The sequence below is a fragment of the Penicillium riverlandense genome, assembly GCF_028828495.1.
Source record: "Penicillium riverlandense strain IBT 135883 chromosome Unknown utg000008l_segment0_segment0, whole genome shotgun sequence".
Classification (NCBI taxonomy): Eukaryota; Fungi; Ascomycota; class Eurotiomycetes; order Eurotiales; family Aspergillaceae; genus Penicillium; species Penicillium riverlandense.
Genome location: NW_026643199.1, coordinates 1092164 through 1107056, shown reverse-complemented (window position 1 = coordinate 1107056; position 14893 = coordinate 1092164). Strand labels below are relative to the sequence as shown.

The following is a 14893-nucleotide window of genomic DNA, read 5'->3' as shown; positions in this document are numbered from 1 at the left end:
GAAAAAGAATAATTAGAAGAAAAGGTCAATACACGAGCCATGGTTTTGCCCCATTCAATGCTTTATCCCATCCGCCGTCATTCTGCCAAATAGCGATACTCTCGACCTGGTCTCTTCCCAACCTCAACCCGTTGTACAAATGCTTTAATTGGGGGCTTCAGTATTTTAACTCCGTTGCGAGCATGCTAGGTTATGCCTTACCGGAAACAATCCCTCCCCCGGCCGCGGCCCGCACACCTTGCCATCTGGAGACTCCCACCGCACATCCTGAGCCACCGCCGTATAATCGATGCGCAGGACGTACACGAGCGGCTCGTCTTTGAAGAAGAACTTGAGGGTGTTGGGGACTTGATGTGCCATGGAGAGGTGGATGAAGCCCGATGTCTTGTCGAGGTCGCTCACGGGGAGGCATTCGGGCAGCGGTTCCCGGACGGGCGAGGTGGAGGGGATGATTTTGTAGATGTACCGGGGCTCGGAATCGACGAGAGCCATCTTTAATTGGTCAGCGGGAGGGAATCAGAGTATACAGATCGATGGGGGAGACTGGCGGGGATGATGGAGAGGCGAGGAAGAGAGAGGGTGTTTTGTCAGCGATGTGTGCTTCCTCCATCCAGGGATGACTTTGGAGTAACTTGTTAGTGAGAGAGGCGGGGTTCGCTACCGGTTCAATCGGCGATTGGGCTACTATGTCCCCCATGACTACAATTACAGAATACTGGATGTGGGGCATTTTGGAATATCTGCATCGTGCTTGGAATCTCCTAGTTGTGGTTGCGATATATCTTTGGTCGGGAGTTCTGCAAGAGATAAGCTTTCATCAGCTACTCTAAATTTACTCATCATTGATGAATGATCACAATTGCCACAATCATCACTGATATCTGCTGCCTACAGACCGACATTGTCCCATCCTGGAGGGAAAATCTCCAATCATGCTTGCAGATGGGATTATTCTCGAGGGGAAAAACAAGGAAAACCAGACCAAGCACGTGACTACCGATGTGATCGACGCGACAGCATCACCTGACGGCACTAGTCCCGATCTAGAGATTTGTTTACCGGTTGGCGTTGGTCGCACTGTCCCCCACCGTCAGTCAACACTAACACCGACACAGACTGGGTGGCTCAAGCTTCTTGCGCCTCTTTGCTCCAACACTCTACCATCGCTACTGCAACACAACCCACCACATTACACCAAACACACATCCAACCTAACTTTCCCTTCCATCCCTCGCGTTGCGAGAGCACTGCAGGGCGCTCCCTTGATTCCCACATTCCGTCAACACCCCAAATCGTCTTTTTGTCGCGAGCTGGGACAATACCTGGCCCTGAACACATCCCCCACCCACAGCTTCTGCTCGTTGAAGCAGGGATGTGGTTAATCGAGCAAGCCACTCCTTCATCGGTTATCGCATTCCTGTCGCGACGCTCCCAGTGATGTCAAGCCACGTCCCCTCCTTCAGGCGAGCGCAGACAGACTTCTCGACAGAGTCGTCCAGCCCGCTGCGCCATGGGTCGACAGCATCCACTAACTCCTCCATTTACTCCCTCGCGTCCAGTTCGTTTGCGCCGAGTCGGACCAGCACCGTCTCGTCAACTGCATCGATCCAGAGCAACCTCGGTCACTATAGGGGAAAGAGTGAAGCAAGCATCATGGGACCCCCACCCGATCCCATCCCGGAACGAGGAGGTCGGTCGAACGCGGGCGCAGCGTACGAGAATATTCGTCGGTCCCTGCGACCGCTGCAGCAAGCGCCCAATGGCGCGCGCGAGAAACCGAGCTCTTTACACTCTCGAAGCCACACCATCGATGAATCGCAACCCTGGAAGGAAAATCGACCCACCACCCCCGAGACGCGTCAGATTCACCTCCAGGAAAATCAGTCGCCTCGCCACAGAGTAAATGCCTACGAGCCTCAAACGCCTCCACACACGGCTTCGCCTCATCACTGGTCTCCTGACCGGGGATCCTCACGCCCACACTCGCCTCAGAAGACGCAACAGTCCAACAGTCCCCATCCGCCGCAACTCACCACCGCGCTCTCGGCACCGGAACTAGAGACCTTCCAGAAATCGTCGACACGCCACCTCAGGACTCTGTCCAAGATTGCACAGTCGGGTGAAAGTGATGAATTCACGTTGCAAACAACCACCCCTTCCGTGGTGGGCCTGCAAGGACGACGCCGTCTGAAGCGCGCTGATTCAACAGCCGCGACCAGTGGCTCCACCTCCCCTCGCAAACCCAATGCCTCCTCGTGGGCCGCCGGTAACTGGATGGACCAGCAACGACAGTTCTTGCAAGCCTATGAATATCTGTGCCACATTGGAGAGGCCAAGGAGTGGATTGAAGGGGTGATCCAGAAGCAAATCCCGCCTATCGTTCAACTGGAAGAAGCGCTACGAGATGGCGTGACTCTGGCAGAGGTCGTGCAAGCCATGTATCCCGATCGAACACTTCGAATATTCCATAACCCCAAACTACAATTTCGCCATTCGGACAACATTGCCTTGTTCTTCCGCTTCCTTGACGAGGTCGAGTTACCCGAGCTTTTCCGATTCGAACTGATCGACCTGTACGAGAAGAAGAACCTGCCCAAAGTCATTCATTGTATCCACGCACTCTCCTGGCTGTTATTTAAGAACGGGCTCTTAGACTTTCGCATGGGCAACCTCGTCGGACAGCTGGAGTTTGAGCACCATGAGCTCGAGAAAACCCAGAAAGGTCTCGACAAAGCAGGTGTCAGCATGCCTAGTTTTGCCGGCATGGCGGCGAACTTTGGTGCAGAGCCCGAGCTGGTTGAGACAGAGGAAGAACGAATTGATCGAGAAATGCATGAAAATGAAGCATCAATCTGTGATTTACAATCTCAGATTAGAGGAGCGATGCTCCGGCTGCGACTCGGAAACACCATGAACGATCTCTGGGACTTTGAACCTCTGTTGATTGATTTGCAAAGTCGGTTGCGCGGTGATTGGGCCCGTCAGATCAGCCAGTACCGACTCAGCATGCTCCAATTTGCGGTCAATCTACAGGCGAGTAGCCGGGGATTCCTTGTGCGACACCGTCAGCGAGGCGACAAGAAGTGGCGCAAGGCCCAAGAAGGTGATGTTCTCATCTTACAGAGCCTGATTCGTGGCTGCAAAGCTCGAGCGCAGACCAACGTGCTCATTAGTCGCGCGCGACGCGAGGAACATGGCATCAAGCGGTTCCAGGCTGCCTTGAGAGGTGCTTTGCAACGGAAGCAGATGACCGAGCAATTCGAGGAGGTGGAGGAAGCCAATAACCCAGTCAAACTGCTTCAGGCTGTGTTGCGGGGGACGATGGCCCGTCAACGCCTGTCTCAGATGAAAGCTTCACTTCACGATGAATCTCGCCGAATAACAGCCCTTCAATCGAGTGCTAGGGCACTGGCAGCGCGCAACCGCCATTCAAAGCTGTTAGACTCCATTGCAAAAACACAGGATGGGCTGATTGCTTTGCAAGCTAAGGCTCGAGCTGCAGTTGTGAGACGAGAGACGTCAGCTCTCCGTGCTCAGCTGGCCCAGCATCAATCAGCAGTAACTGAGTTCCATGGCATCCTCAGAGGCACTGCCTTGAGGCAATTCCTGGATTCGCAGCGCCGCTCATTGCTTAAGGCGGAAGATTCCGTTTTGGATTTGCAATCCAAGGCTCGGGGAGTGATCCAGCGGAGGCGTTTGAGGGCTCAAAGAGAGGCCTTGAAGAAGCAGGAGCACTTGGTTGTCGATCTTCAATCGCTTGCTAGAGCAGCAATCCTACGCATTGATGTCGGCAGCATTTTGTCTCGCCTCGAGGACAACGAAGATGAAGTTGTTCAATTACAAGCCCTGGCCCGAGCTATGATCCTTCGGGTTCAGATCTGTCAAACGCTGACCGATCTTGAAGATCAAGAAGACACCATCATTGATCTTCAAGCACGCATCCGGGGTAACATCGTTCGAAATCGCTTTGAGGAGAAGCGCCGGTATTACAAGGAGAACATGGAGAAAGTCATCAAGGCGCAGAGCGTTATCCGTGGGCGAATCCAGGGTCAAGCCTACAAGAGTCTGACAAGCGGGAAGAACCCCCCTGTTGGAACGGTGAAAGGCTTTGTCCATCTTCTCAATGACAGCGATTTCGACTTTGACGAGGAGATTGAGTTTGAACGCCTGCGAAAAGTGGTTGTCCAGCAAGTGCGGCAAAACGAACTTGCGGAGCAATACATCAGCCAGCTTGACATCAAGATCGCCTTGCTCGTCAAGAACAAAATCACTCTGGATGAAGTCGTCAAGCACCAGAGGCACTTTGGTGGACACATTGGAAATCTGCTGTCCAACACAGAGATCTCCTCCAAGGATCCCTATGATCTCAAGGCTTTGAACAAGACGTCGCGGAAGAAGTTAGACCAGTATCAAGTCTTTTTCTTTCTCCTACAGACCCAGTCACAGTACCTGGCCAGGCTGTTCCGGCGGCTTCGCGAAGTCAACACCTCGGACAAGGAATACGAGCGAATCAGGCACTTGATGATGGGTCTCTTCGGATACTCCCAGAAGAGGCGCGAGGAGTACTATCTTGTCAAACTTCTGGCAAGGTCTGCCAAAGAAGACATCGAGAGCTTTGCATCCATTCCGGAGTTCTTGCGATGCACCTCATTCTGGAATAAGCTCTTTGGCTCATATGTGAAGTCCCCGCGCGACCGGAAATTTATGCGCGACGTCATGGGACCCGTGGTCAAGGAGTCTATTATCGACAACCGCGATCTTGATCTGGAAAGCGACCCAATCCAGATTTATCGCTCCGCGATCAACAACGAGGAGCTCCGGACTGGTCAGCGGAGCCGTCGGCAGCCCGACATTCCCAGAGAAGAAGCGATCCGAGACCCGGAAACAAGAGCGACTTTCATTCAACACTTGCAAGATCTCCGTGACGTTGCCGACCAATTCTTTGCGGCTCTGGAGGACTTCCTATACCGCATGCCTTTCGGAATCAGGTATCTTGCTCAGCAGATGTACGAATGCTTGACCCAACGTTTCTCAGAAGAAGATCCTGGGTTTATTCTCCAGACTGTCGGGTTCTGGGTGTGGAAGAACTACTTCCAGCCCGCAGTCCTGGAGCCAGAGAGATACGGCGTTGTCGACCGGGGCTTGACTCAGGAACAGAAGAGAAACCTTGGGGAAATTTCCAAGGTTGTCGCCCAGGTTGCCTCGGGCAGGCTCTTTGGTGCTGAAAATGTATACCTTCAGCCCTTGAATCAATACATCGGGGAGTCAATCCAACGGCTCGGACGTATCTGGGGTCAGAGTACGTCCTTTTCTACATTCTCAATCTTTGACTGAAACTAACACATCGCAGTGATTGCGGTGCAAGATGCAGAGTCGTATTTCGACATTGACGAATTCAACGATCTTTACGCCAAAGCCAAGCCTACCTTGTACATCAAGATGTCGGACATCTTCTCAATTCATCAACTTGTTGCGTCCGAGATCAGCTACATTTGCCCACAGCCCGATGATTTCCTCAAGGATCTCGTGCGTGATCTTGGCAACGTGAAATCCAACGAGAACGAATTGATGAGCGTCAGCTCAACCGAGATCAATCTCACCTTGAACCCGAAGCTGGCTCAAGTCGAAGGTAAGAGATTTCTGAGTTGCCAGCTTTGTTGCACAGGCCATCTAACCAGATAAACAGATCCGGAAGCCGAGGTGAAGGCGTTGTTTATGGAGACGAAGAGATGCATTCTTTACATTATCCGAGTCCAGACCGGTACCAACCTGATGGACATCATGGTCAAGCCACCAACGGAGGAGGATGAAGAAAGGTGGCGGACGCTGGTGCGAGAAGAGCTACATACCAACAATCCTCGCCGGGGCGCCTACTCTGAGGCCAGCACTTTGGTCGACATTGGATCAATGGACTACGGAGAGCTCAAGCGCACTGCACTCGAGAATATCCTTCGCCTAGAGCAGACTGGCAAGATCAATCGTCACAATTATTATCAGGACCTCCTGAACGCCATTGCCATTGACATTCGCACCAAACACCGCCGGAGAATCCAGCGGGAACGTGAACTGGAGGGTTCCCGATTGACCTCGGCCCGCCTGAACGATCAAGCCACCTACTTGGAACAGCAGCTCAAGACATACAACGACTACATTGAGCAGGCGATGATCACGCTGCAGAACAAGAAAGGAAAGAAGCGGTTCCTGATGCCGTTCACCAAGCAGTGGGATCACCAGCGAGAACTTCAGAAATCCGGCAAGGTATTCAAATTCGGGTCCTACAAGTACTCTGCTCGTACCCTGGCCGACCGCGGCGTTCTGGTTTCATGGAAGGGCTACACCGAGCGGCAGTGGGATCGCGTGGATTTGACCATCTCCAGCAACGAGGTCGGCGTGTTTACCATTGACGGCAGCAGTGGCAACATGATGATCCCCGGCGCCAACGCGCAGGTGCCGTTGGACGACTTGCTGCAGGCCCAGTTCAACAACATGCAGTTTATGGACTTCTTCGACGGGCATATGCGGGTCAATGTCAACCTATTCTTGCATCTGATCATGAAGAAGTTCTATAATGAATGAGTGGTTTTTCTCAATGGGCTATGACGAAGGACGAATTCGGGGGGCCGCATTCTTATGGATATTCTTGTCGGGGTTACCTGTTTGTTTTAGATACCTTGAGTATTTTCTTCTTTATTTTTGTTTCCAGGTCGATAGCGATAGCGTTCGGGACTCCCATGGGCATCCGAAATGATAAATATGTACACAGCATTCAATTAACTCTTTATCTCTCTCTCTTCTTTGTTGGAAATTCTCTCGTAGGGCTGACTGACCATTCCAACTATGTCCGGGTTATGTCAGGGGCTGCCACGTGACTCTGTGGCGCGTGGAAACCAGGCCAGCTGGAACTTCTTCCCCCTCCAGCCCGAATCTCGCGACAATCGAACCGTCCTCGATTGCTCTCTGCCCTCGACCTCGATCGCCGGTGCGCTCTACTCACTTGTCTCGCCTGGCGAGCTTCTTCGTCTTTCCGAGTTACGTCCGTTTCCGTTAGACTTCCTTCAGTCGCCCCTCGTCATGGATTTCGACAACCTCAAGAGCCAGGTTAGCAACCTGACCTTGTACGATCTCAAGGCGGGTGTCCGCAAGGTGCAGAATGGTACGTTTTGTCTCTCTCAATGAGCTTCGATTGAGTCTATTCCGGCTTCTCCTTGTATTGCAATCGTTGTACTGACTTGACCGCTTCGTTGAATAGCTGTCATGAATTATACCGAGATGGAGTCCAAGGTTCGTCTAACTCTCATTACTCACCACTACTGTCTGTCATGAGTTTCGACGGGGCTTGGTTTGGGGGAGAATACGACAGCTTGCTTACTCGCCGCGTAGGTTCGGGAGGCTACCAACAATGAACCTTGGGGTGCTTCGACCACTTTGATGCAGGAGATTGCCAGTGGAACTCACAACTAGTATGTTGTTTAGGTACTGAGTGGTATCGCATTGACTGACTTTATCGCAGCCAACTGCTCAACGAGATCATGCCGATCATCTACAAGCGTTTCACCGACAAGGCTGCAGAGGAATGGAGACAGATCTACAAGGTTCGTCAGGAACGACTGGCTTTCGACTCGCAACTATATCGGCTGACAGTGATTTGTTTTTGAAAACAGAGCCTTCAACTTCTCGAATTCCTTGTCAAAAACGGATCAGAACGGGTCGTCGACGATGCGAGATCTCACATGTCCCTGCTGCGGATGCTCCGGCAATTCCACTACATTGATATGAATGGGAAGGACCAGGGTATCAACGTGCGCAATCGGTCCTCGGAGCTGGTGAAGTTGCTAGGGGATGTGGATCAGATCCGCACCGAGAGGAAGAAGGCCCGCGCCAACCGGAACAAGTTCAGTGGGTTTGAAGGCGGCATGAACGTCGGAAGCAGCATGGGCTCTGGCCGTTATGGAGGTTTTGGGAGTGACAGCATGGGATACGGCGGATACAGCGGAGGTGTTTACGGAGATGGCGGAGGGTTTGGGGGGCTACCCCCTCTGACTTCCAGGACTCTGGGCGCAGACAAAACCGGTTCGATGAGTACGACGAGTACGACGAGGCGGACGCTTCTCCAGCGCGCCGGCCAGGAGCTAGCCCTCCTGCTCGCGCGAAGCAGGAGGCCAAGAAGCCAGAGCCAGTACCGGATCTCTTCGATTTTGGTGACGACGAACCCCCAGCGCCCGCCTCCACCGCTGCAGGCAAGCAGCCCGCGAGCAGCACTCTGAGCATGCTGGACCCTAGCCCGGCCGACGACGACGATTTCGACGACTTCCAGTCCGCAACGCCGGCCCCCTCGCAGGCCACCGGGTCAAACCAGTTCGCCATTCCGCCCCCAGCGGCCACCCACAGCACAACCTCCAGCACACAGTTCGTCGCCCCGCAGCCTGTTTCCGCGTCGCAGGGTGCCAACATCAATGGCTTGGTCGGCTTCACATCAGCCACCCCGACGCCGTCGACCGGCTCGATCACTTCCCCCGTGTCGCAAACCGCGCCGCAACAGAAGCCCATGGCCCCCAAGCCGTCGGGTTACCAAGCCGCAACCCCCAACTACTTCACCTCCATCGCCACTACCACCAGCTCCTCGCAACCCCAGTTCCCTCAAGCCGCGCCGTCATCTACCTCCTCCACGGCGGCAGCTCCGTCCGCCACAGCGAACAAACCCGCCGCCGCGAAGCCTGCCGGTGACGCCTTCGGCTCGCTCTGGTCCACCGCAAGCGCCAGCGCCGGCATCCAGAAGACCAATACCGGAAACAAGGGCCCCAACCTTGCCAGCATGGCGAAGGAGAAGGCCAGCGCCGGCATCTGGGGCGCGCCCGCGCAGTCCTCCAGCGCTGCTACTCCATCGATGGGCCAGCAGCAGCAGAAGTCAACTGGTAGCTCTGGTCTTGATGATCTTCTTGGATAGTTTGCACACTTACTCTTACACACTATTACATTGGAGTCAAACGAAGTAAAGCAGAGCAGAGCGGCAACGAAAGAGAAATAGCTTTTCTCTTTTACTTGGTTGATCGAAATACAGACATCTTTTTGTTTCTTGCGATATAGGGCGATCACAGTCATGCGGCAACTCCATTATCGGAGCTGTGTTGTCGCCTTTTTTCCTGCTTTCCTTTCTCATGGGTTGTCGCCCTTTTTGCCCCGTTTCCTTTATCTATCTCCCCCTTTGCGTGTCTTTTAAAGGAATTTGTTTTGTCACCGCTTGAGCAGAGAGAGCAGTTTACCCAAAAATTTCTTTGTTACTCGTTTCTTTACCCTTTAGCAAGAATTCACGGATCCTTTTTCCTTTTCTTTTTTTACTGCGTAGGTGGTAATTTCCACCCAAGCTCCATGTTTTGCCCCTTCCTACTTTAGCTCTTTGATGAGTTATGTGGACCATGGACGGGGGCAACTGGCATTATTCTACAGCAATGCCTATAAAGTTAGCAGGGGTACATGATTCGTGCATCAAATTAGCCTTTCCACAAAATAGATGATTTGCATTAGCGTGTTATGGCAAACTGATAACTGTACTACTATGTAGAACGACATCAGGAATAAACAATAAAAAATTCGGTCCATAGATCCGAGTGGCATTACGCTGATGCTCATTGATGCTAGAAACGCCCGCGCTGAAGGAATAGCTAAATACAGGGTTGAGGTAGAAAAGATCAGAGGGGAGGAGGGAAAGAGATGACACAGGCATTTGCATGACGCAGGTAGGTAGAAGAGAAGAGAAGAGAAGTCAGAAGAACAATTGCGGGACGAGAGTTGGAAGATGACAGTTATAACATATAATATGAATTCGGGGGAGAAGAGAAGGGCGGGGGAATCTTTTTTGTCCTCGTTTATTTCGTCAGTTTTAATCAAGCTGATCATGAGCGATGAGGACGTGTACGAGGTCCGTTAGATGGGGACTCAAGATGATGGGAGACGGAGGAGCGCTTTCTTTGGTGGAGATGCTCTGATGGTGTATTATGGTGTGAAAAAGCAGAGCGGAGCAATGCATGTGAGGCGTTTTGCGCCACGGCAGAAGGTTGGGGTTCGGAGTTAAATTGTGTTCAGATGATCGGAAGAAGAGGAAGACTCGGCAGGATGGACTTCAAGGCGAGTTTCTGGCTAGCGAAGAGACAGCCGTGCTGCCATCGGCGGGTGGCGTGGCTTTGGACTTGTCTCAGTCATGGGAATTTGGTCAGTACGAACAGTGCGAATGGCACATTTTCGCGCAGGCTGGAAAGAGACAAGCAAAGCCCCACGTCAATGCCAACTCGGTCATGAGCCGTTGGCAGCTGTATGGTTGACGCGAGCAAATTTCTGATGCATGCTGGGTGCGTCGCTAGTCTCTTGCCTGGTCGAAGCCGCTAGTGACAAAAAAGCTTGGCTAGCTCAGGTTCTGATCATGCTCGACCGGTTTCCAGCATTGCCAGCCGCCTTGCTGGTCCGGTCTCTGGCCCCTGATCCAGAGGCATTGACGCTGTGGTCCGCGCTCTCGATCGAGATGCTAATAGGGGTATCACCGTTTGTGCCAGGGTCGGTAGAGTGGCTATCATCCGCTATCGACTGGGTAGGTGTGCGGGCTTGGTCTGATTCGGTCGAAGCAGGAGTCAGGTCGATGTCAATGCCGGTCGAGTCTGAAGTTGGCTCCTCGTTCAATGAAGTGAGTCCCCCTTCAATATCCCGCAACAGGCGCACAAATTCCTCTGGGACAAGACCGTTTTCTCCGGTCTTCGGGTCCTCCGCCACCAGCCAGCCTTGGCCATGCCGGTACGAGACGTAAATAACCTGACCCTCCGTGAGGGGAAGCTCGTTCTCGTGTTCTCGCGCGAAATCGAACAAGGCGACCGCCTTGCCATGCATCTCTTCGTCTGGACACCCAACAGCAAATTGGTAGTCGGTCGAGTATCGGTTTCCGCCCATGTATTCATCCTCTGACTCAAAGTTTGGGTCGTGTGCATAGCTTTGCTGGTTGGCATATCCATCAAAGTACCCTTCTCGTGGTGGGTACGTGACATATTCCCCACCTGGACCGTCCTCCATCGCACCCCCATCATTCACATAATATGTTTCGCTGCCATCCGGGTTCAGGGAGATAAATGTCCCGCGGTTCCCATTGCCGGGGGCTTCTGCCACGCCATGATCATCCACTAGCATTCCATTCGCATCCTCCTTCTTGCGAGACGTGACTACTGGACTGTGCAAGTCTTCATCCTCGCTGTATGGAGGGCCGTCCCCAAAGGACATGGCCGGAAGCTGCTGGTGGCCCTGGCTGACATGGCTGCCTTCCGTATTCCACGACCACTGGCCTCGCGGAGTATCCAATGATGTCGGAGGATCCGACAAAGGTCGTTGCTCGCTCACTGGTGTTGACACTCCCGAGGCACGCTGGGGTGGCGGTCCATAATGCAAAGGATGGATCGCAGGATAGGCGAAGTCCCGCACCAAGGCGTACGGAAGGCTAGAGTGGAAGATGGGGAACACGTGGGAGCCTGGGCGCGAACGATTCTGGGAGGCGAAGGAGACGTTGGAGTACATGGACAGCCGGTCCTTCGCACTGGTCGACGATCGTCTCACCCTGCTATCCGTGACAATGGGCGCCAGAACGGATAGATTGTTCGCAGATAATGCGTTCTGCGGAGGCGTTGGAGAGGACATCGTTGCTCGTGAGCACAAAGCCTCGAGGAGTATCACTTCGGGTCTCGATTAGGGAGATGGAGGAGAGTTCATCGGTCGCGTTGTTGGCGCTTCAGTTTCGCATCGCGATGGGCGGGCGGAGTCAGGGAGGCTGGAACGCGATCGGAAATAAAAAAGCGCTTTGTTTCCGGACAGCCGTCCAAACTTCAACGAGAAGGGGTTTGCCCGACTTGGTGGTGTGGTGCGATCGGCGGAGTTTTCAAGGGGCGGGTTTCCGCTTCGTGATCCCAAATCCTTTGACTTCACTGTAGAGATTTCACCGTATCGAACTATTCCAGAGGGATATAGGGTAAAAGGTGTGTAGCCCAGAACGCGGTCGGGAAGGTGGTCGGGTGGCCGGCGAGGTAATTAGGAGGGGTTGAATGCGATTGCCGGGGAAGTGTCGAACGACCACCGAAAGTGAGACCGTACAGAGCCCCGAGTACCCAGACCAGACTGAAGAGAAAGTTCAACGAGCCGTGGGTTGCCGGCGAAGGGCTGAGTGTAGTGCAACGCTGAAATTGGGTGGTGAGAATCGGTCGGGAACGGGTTGAAGGTTCTGGTGTCCCGCGATCGCGAGGGCAGACGGCCAATGCTAAATATAGCAATCGAACTGCAAGAGTGAGTGTCAGAGATGGAAACCACGCCGTGCGCTTAGTTTGTGGTCGACTGTTTGGGAGAGGTTTGAGATGAAAACAAAAGCAAGACCAGATTGGACGGGGCACAGGGTGAGAACGCTCGGAGATTGCCATACCTTCTAGACAGCCGACTGCGCTGGAAAGGTTAATGATCAACGGGGCGCTGGGACAGGACTGAAGGAAAGGGCGAAATGGGAGAGTCGGCCAGCCGGAAAGCAGGGTTGTACAGGACGGGGAGGAGGGCCGACGAACAGGAGGAGGACGGACGAGCAAAGACGAACGGTTTCGAGACCGGGGATTCGCTCACTACGGGCGATGGATTGTGTCTTTCTGGCGGATTGAAGCCCAGCGATTTTAGATAAGCAGACGGGGTCACGTGTGTTTCGGAATGGTGTTTCACTGCCCGTTTGAGCCTAATTACTGTACGTAGACAACCTAACTAACCTAGGAGGACTGGCATCGTTCGACGAACACCGTCTCCATGACCACATCAACCAACGTTGTCACCGTCTCTGTCACTGTCACAGTGGCAGTTGCCCCGGTCATTGGCGTGTCGTGGGTCTTCTGCGCGACTGCCTCCTTTTGATTTTCCAGGTCGGCAAATTCCGACGGGATCGCCGCGCTGTCGAGATTCTGGTCTTCGACATACGCCGCTGCTGCCTGTTCGCGCGTTTGGTCCGTGTTGACCACATCCACATCCATACACGTTGTGTAGATCTCCTTTTTGCCGTCTGGGTAAATTGGATCGATGCCGGGCGAGGTGGGCCAGTCCCACACCCAGTAGAGAGTGTACGTCCTGTCCGCTGGGGCGGTTGAGGGCAGCTTGATGTCCTGCTGGCACCACAGATTGGCGCCCATTAGTTGGTTGGCGGCGTGTGGATACTCCTTCTGGCGGTACTCGGAGATGTTGCCTGTGTTGATCTGGTAGCAGCGGCCGTCGTCGAAGTTCTGAGTCGACAATAGCACACCCCGTCCATCTCCGCCAGTGCCATTCTCGTTCCACTTGCCATACACATCCAGGAGCTTCTCACCGACCTTGGGCTCCGTGGTCCCATAGACGTAGACCGTGCCGCGATTCTCGGGTTTGCCGGGCTGGTTCCAGGGCAGCGTGACATGCCCGTTCTCCTGATAGCGAAGCGCAATCGCAGCGCCAGCACTGGCTTGCAGTCTCGGGCTCCCCGGTGTCTGTGTCTCGTTCTGTTGAGTATCTTTGCACATTTTGTAGCTGGGCAACAGCAGGGTGACGTTGGATGCCTCGTCCGGCGGGATCAGGTACGTCATGGTCAGGTCGTTGAAGCCGGGCGCGGTGCGAAGATAATTCCCCCGGGCATAGCCTGGGGCACCGACAAAAGTCCCGTTTGGCGCAATGACCGTGAGTTGTTCCACCCAGGAATGGGCGTTGGCCATCGCAATCGGCAGAAGCACACCCAGGATCTTGTAGAGCTGCATGCTCTGCGTATGTTCTTGGTACAGGCGAGAGCAAAGCACACCCTTGCGGGTTTTTTTTTGAATATGTCGACTACCAGCGTCGTTTCACGAGGGATGCTGTCTTGGCAAACATGGTAAATTGGGCAGCCAAGGGTATTTATCGAGAGCCGGCGCTTAGGAAGGGTCAGGCTGTTTGGAATGGCATAGAGAATAATGGAGCTCTTTGTTCATCCGAATCAATGGGACAAAGGAGGTTCATTCACTCAAGCCCTTTCAAAAAGTGTTTCAATGGGCCATCTCCCGCGCAGCTATAGACTCTCATTGGAGCCAACTCCAAACAAGCCTGACGCCCAAAGCAGGTTGATGTCATGGTCGATGAGATTCTTCAGGGAATCGTTGGGCGAGAGGGAGCGAAGTATTATTGGGCCTGTAACGTCCTGGCGCGTAGAGTTAGGGCACGGGCAGGTCGTGTGACCCCCTGGCGCTTGCTTTTACTCTGCCGTGTTTCATCTCGATTCCATCCACCCATCTATAAATATATATCCATATCTTGAATGAACAGAGCGTCATTCGATGCAGGATCTTGAGGCTGACGAGAGAAGAAAACAAAGCTAGTACATCTATGTGACAACTCGTGCAAGCCTAACAATCACGTGATTATGACCGATCTGATAGAGGCGTGTGTATGTGACCATTGCGTCTGTCTAGCCCCTTGTGGATGCTGCGTAAAGAGCGATTGACTACCTTCATCCTAAATCTTGACGTCTGCGTTGCTGTCGAGCAGTAGTCGAACCATGTCTAGGTGACCACCTTCCACGAGGCCATCAACCACATCACTCCCAGTAAATTGTCTGTTTCGGTTGAACGCAGAAGCATGGTCTGGAGCAACACTCTGCATCTGTTAGTACAATAGTATATTCTCCTGACAACCACGTCTCCTGCGGTGTTAGTTATCTGATGCTGTGCTCCCCACAGTCGGCCAGGGGCTGTGCTGGCTGACAAAGTCCCATCAACCAAGGTTTGCTCTTGCCACCACCAGCTAAGCCCAAGGAGTGCTAGTTCAACCCTGGAACTTAGCGAGTGTGGAAAGGAGACAAAGAACCCTCGACGGATTGGGGGACTCCGGAGAGGTATTGTTGGGA

The 14893-nt window shown here is 53.5% G+C and overlaps 6 protein-coding genes across 6 annotated transcripts; 3 read left to right on the top strand and 3 right to left on the bottom strand.

The window, feature by feature from the left end:
* Positions 1-25: 25 nt before the first annotated feature.
* Positions 26-492, bottom strand: N7474_009441 (DUF952 domain-containing protein; the record flags this gene model as incomplete). Its single annotated transcript, XM_057200851.1, has 2 exons — positions 26-142; positions 202-492. 2 exons carry the CDS (start codon positions 490-492, stop codon positions 26-28), a joined length of 408 nt encoding a protein of 135 aa, XP_057048838.1.
* Positions 493-1437: 945 nt separating this feature from the next.
* Positions 1438-6576, top strand: N7474_009440 (putative Ras GTPase activating protein; the record flags this gene model as incomplete). The annotated part of the gene is made up of 3 exons (XM_057200850.1): positions 1438-5299; positions 5351-5629; positions 5687-6576. 3 exons carry the CDS (start codon positions 1438-1440, stop codon positions 6574-6576), a joined length of 5031 nt encoding a protein of 1676 aa, XP_057048837.1.
* Positions 6577-6837: 261 nt separating this feature from the next.
* N7474_009439 (ENTH domain-containing protein) lies at positions 6838-8944 on the top strand (the record flags this gene model as incomplete). Its single annotated transcript, XM_057200849.1, has 6 exons — positions 6838-7153; positions 7250-7281; positions 7381-7460; positions 7511-7592; positions 7662-8017; positions 8062-8944. 6 exons carry the CDS (start codon positions 6838-6840, stop codon positions 8942-8944), a joined length of 1749 nt encoding a protein of 582 aa, XP_057048836.1.
* Positions 8945-9892: 948 nt separating this feature from the next.
* Positions 9893-10316, top strand: N7474_009438 (uncharacterized protein; the record flags this gene model as incomplete). The annotated part of the gene is made up of 2 exons (XM_057200848.1): positions 9893-9920; positions 10081-10316. 2 exons carry the CDS (start codon positions 9893-9895, stop codon positions 10314-10316), a joined length of 264 nt encoding a protein of 87 aa, XP_057048835.1.
* An 85-nt stretch (positions 10317-10401) lies between these two features.
* Positions 10402-11667, bottom strand: N7474_009437 (adaptor protein NBP2; the record flags this gene model as incomplete). Its single annotated transcript, XM_057200847.1, has 1 exon — positions 10402-11667. One exon carries the CDS (start codon positions 11665-11667, stop codon positions 10402-10404), a length of 1266 nt encoding a protein of 421 aa, XP_057048834.1.
* Positions 11668-12767: 1100 nt separating this feature from the next.
* N7474_009436 (uncharacterized protein) lies at positions 12768-13772 on the bottom strand (the record flags this gene model as incomplete). The annotated part of the gene is made up of 1 exon (XM_057200846.1): positions 12768-13772. The coding sequence occupies one exon, from the start codon at positions 13770-13772 to the stop codon at positions 12768-12770; it is 1005 nt and encodes a 334-aa protein (XP_057048833.1).
* Between the last annotated feature and the right edge of the window lie 1121 nt (positions 13773-14893).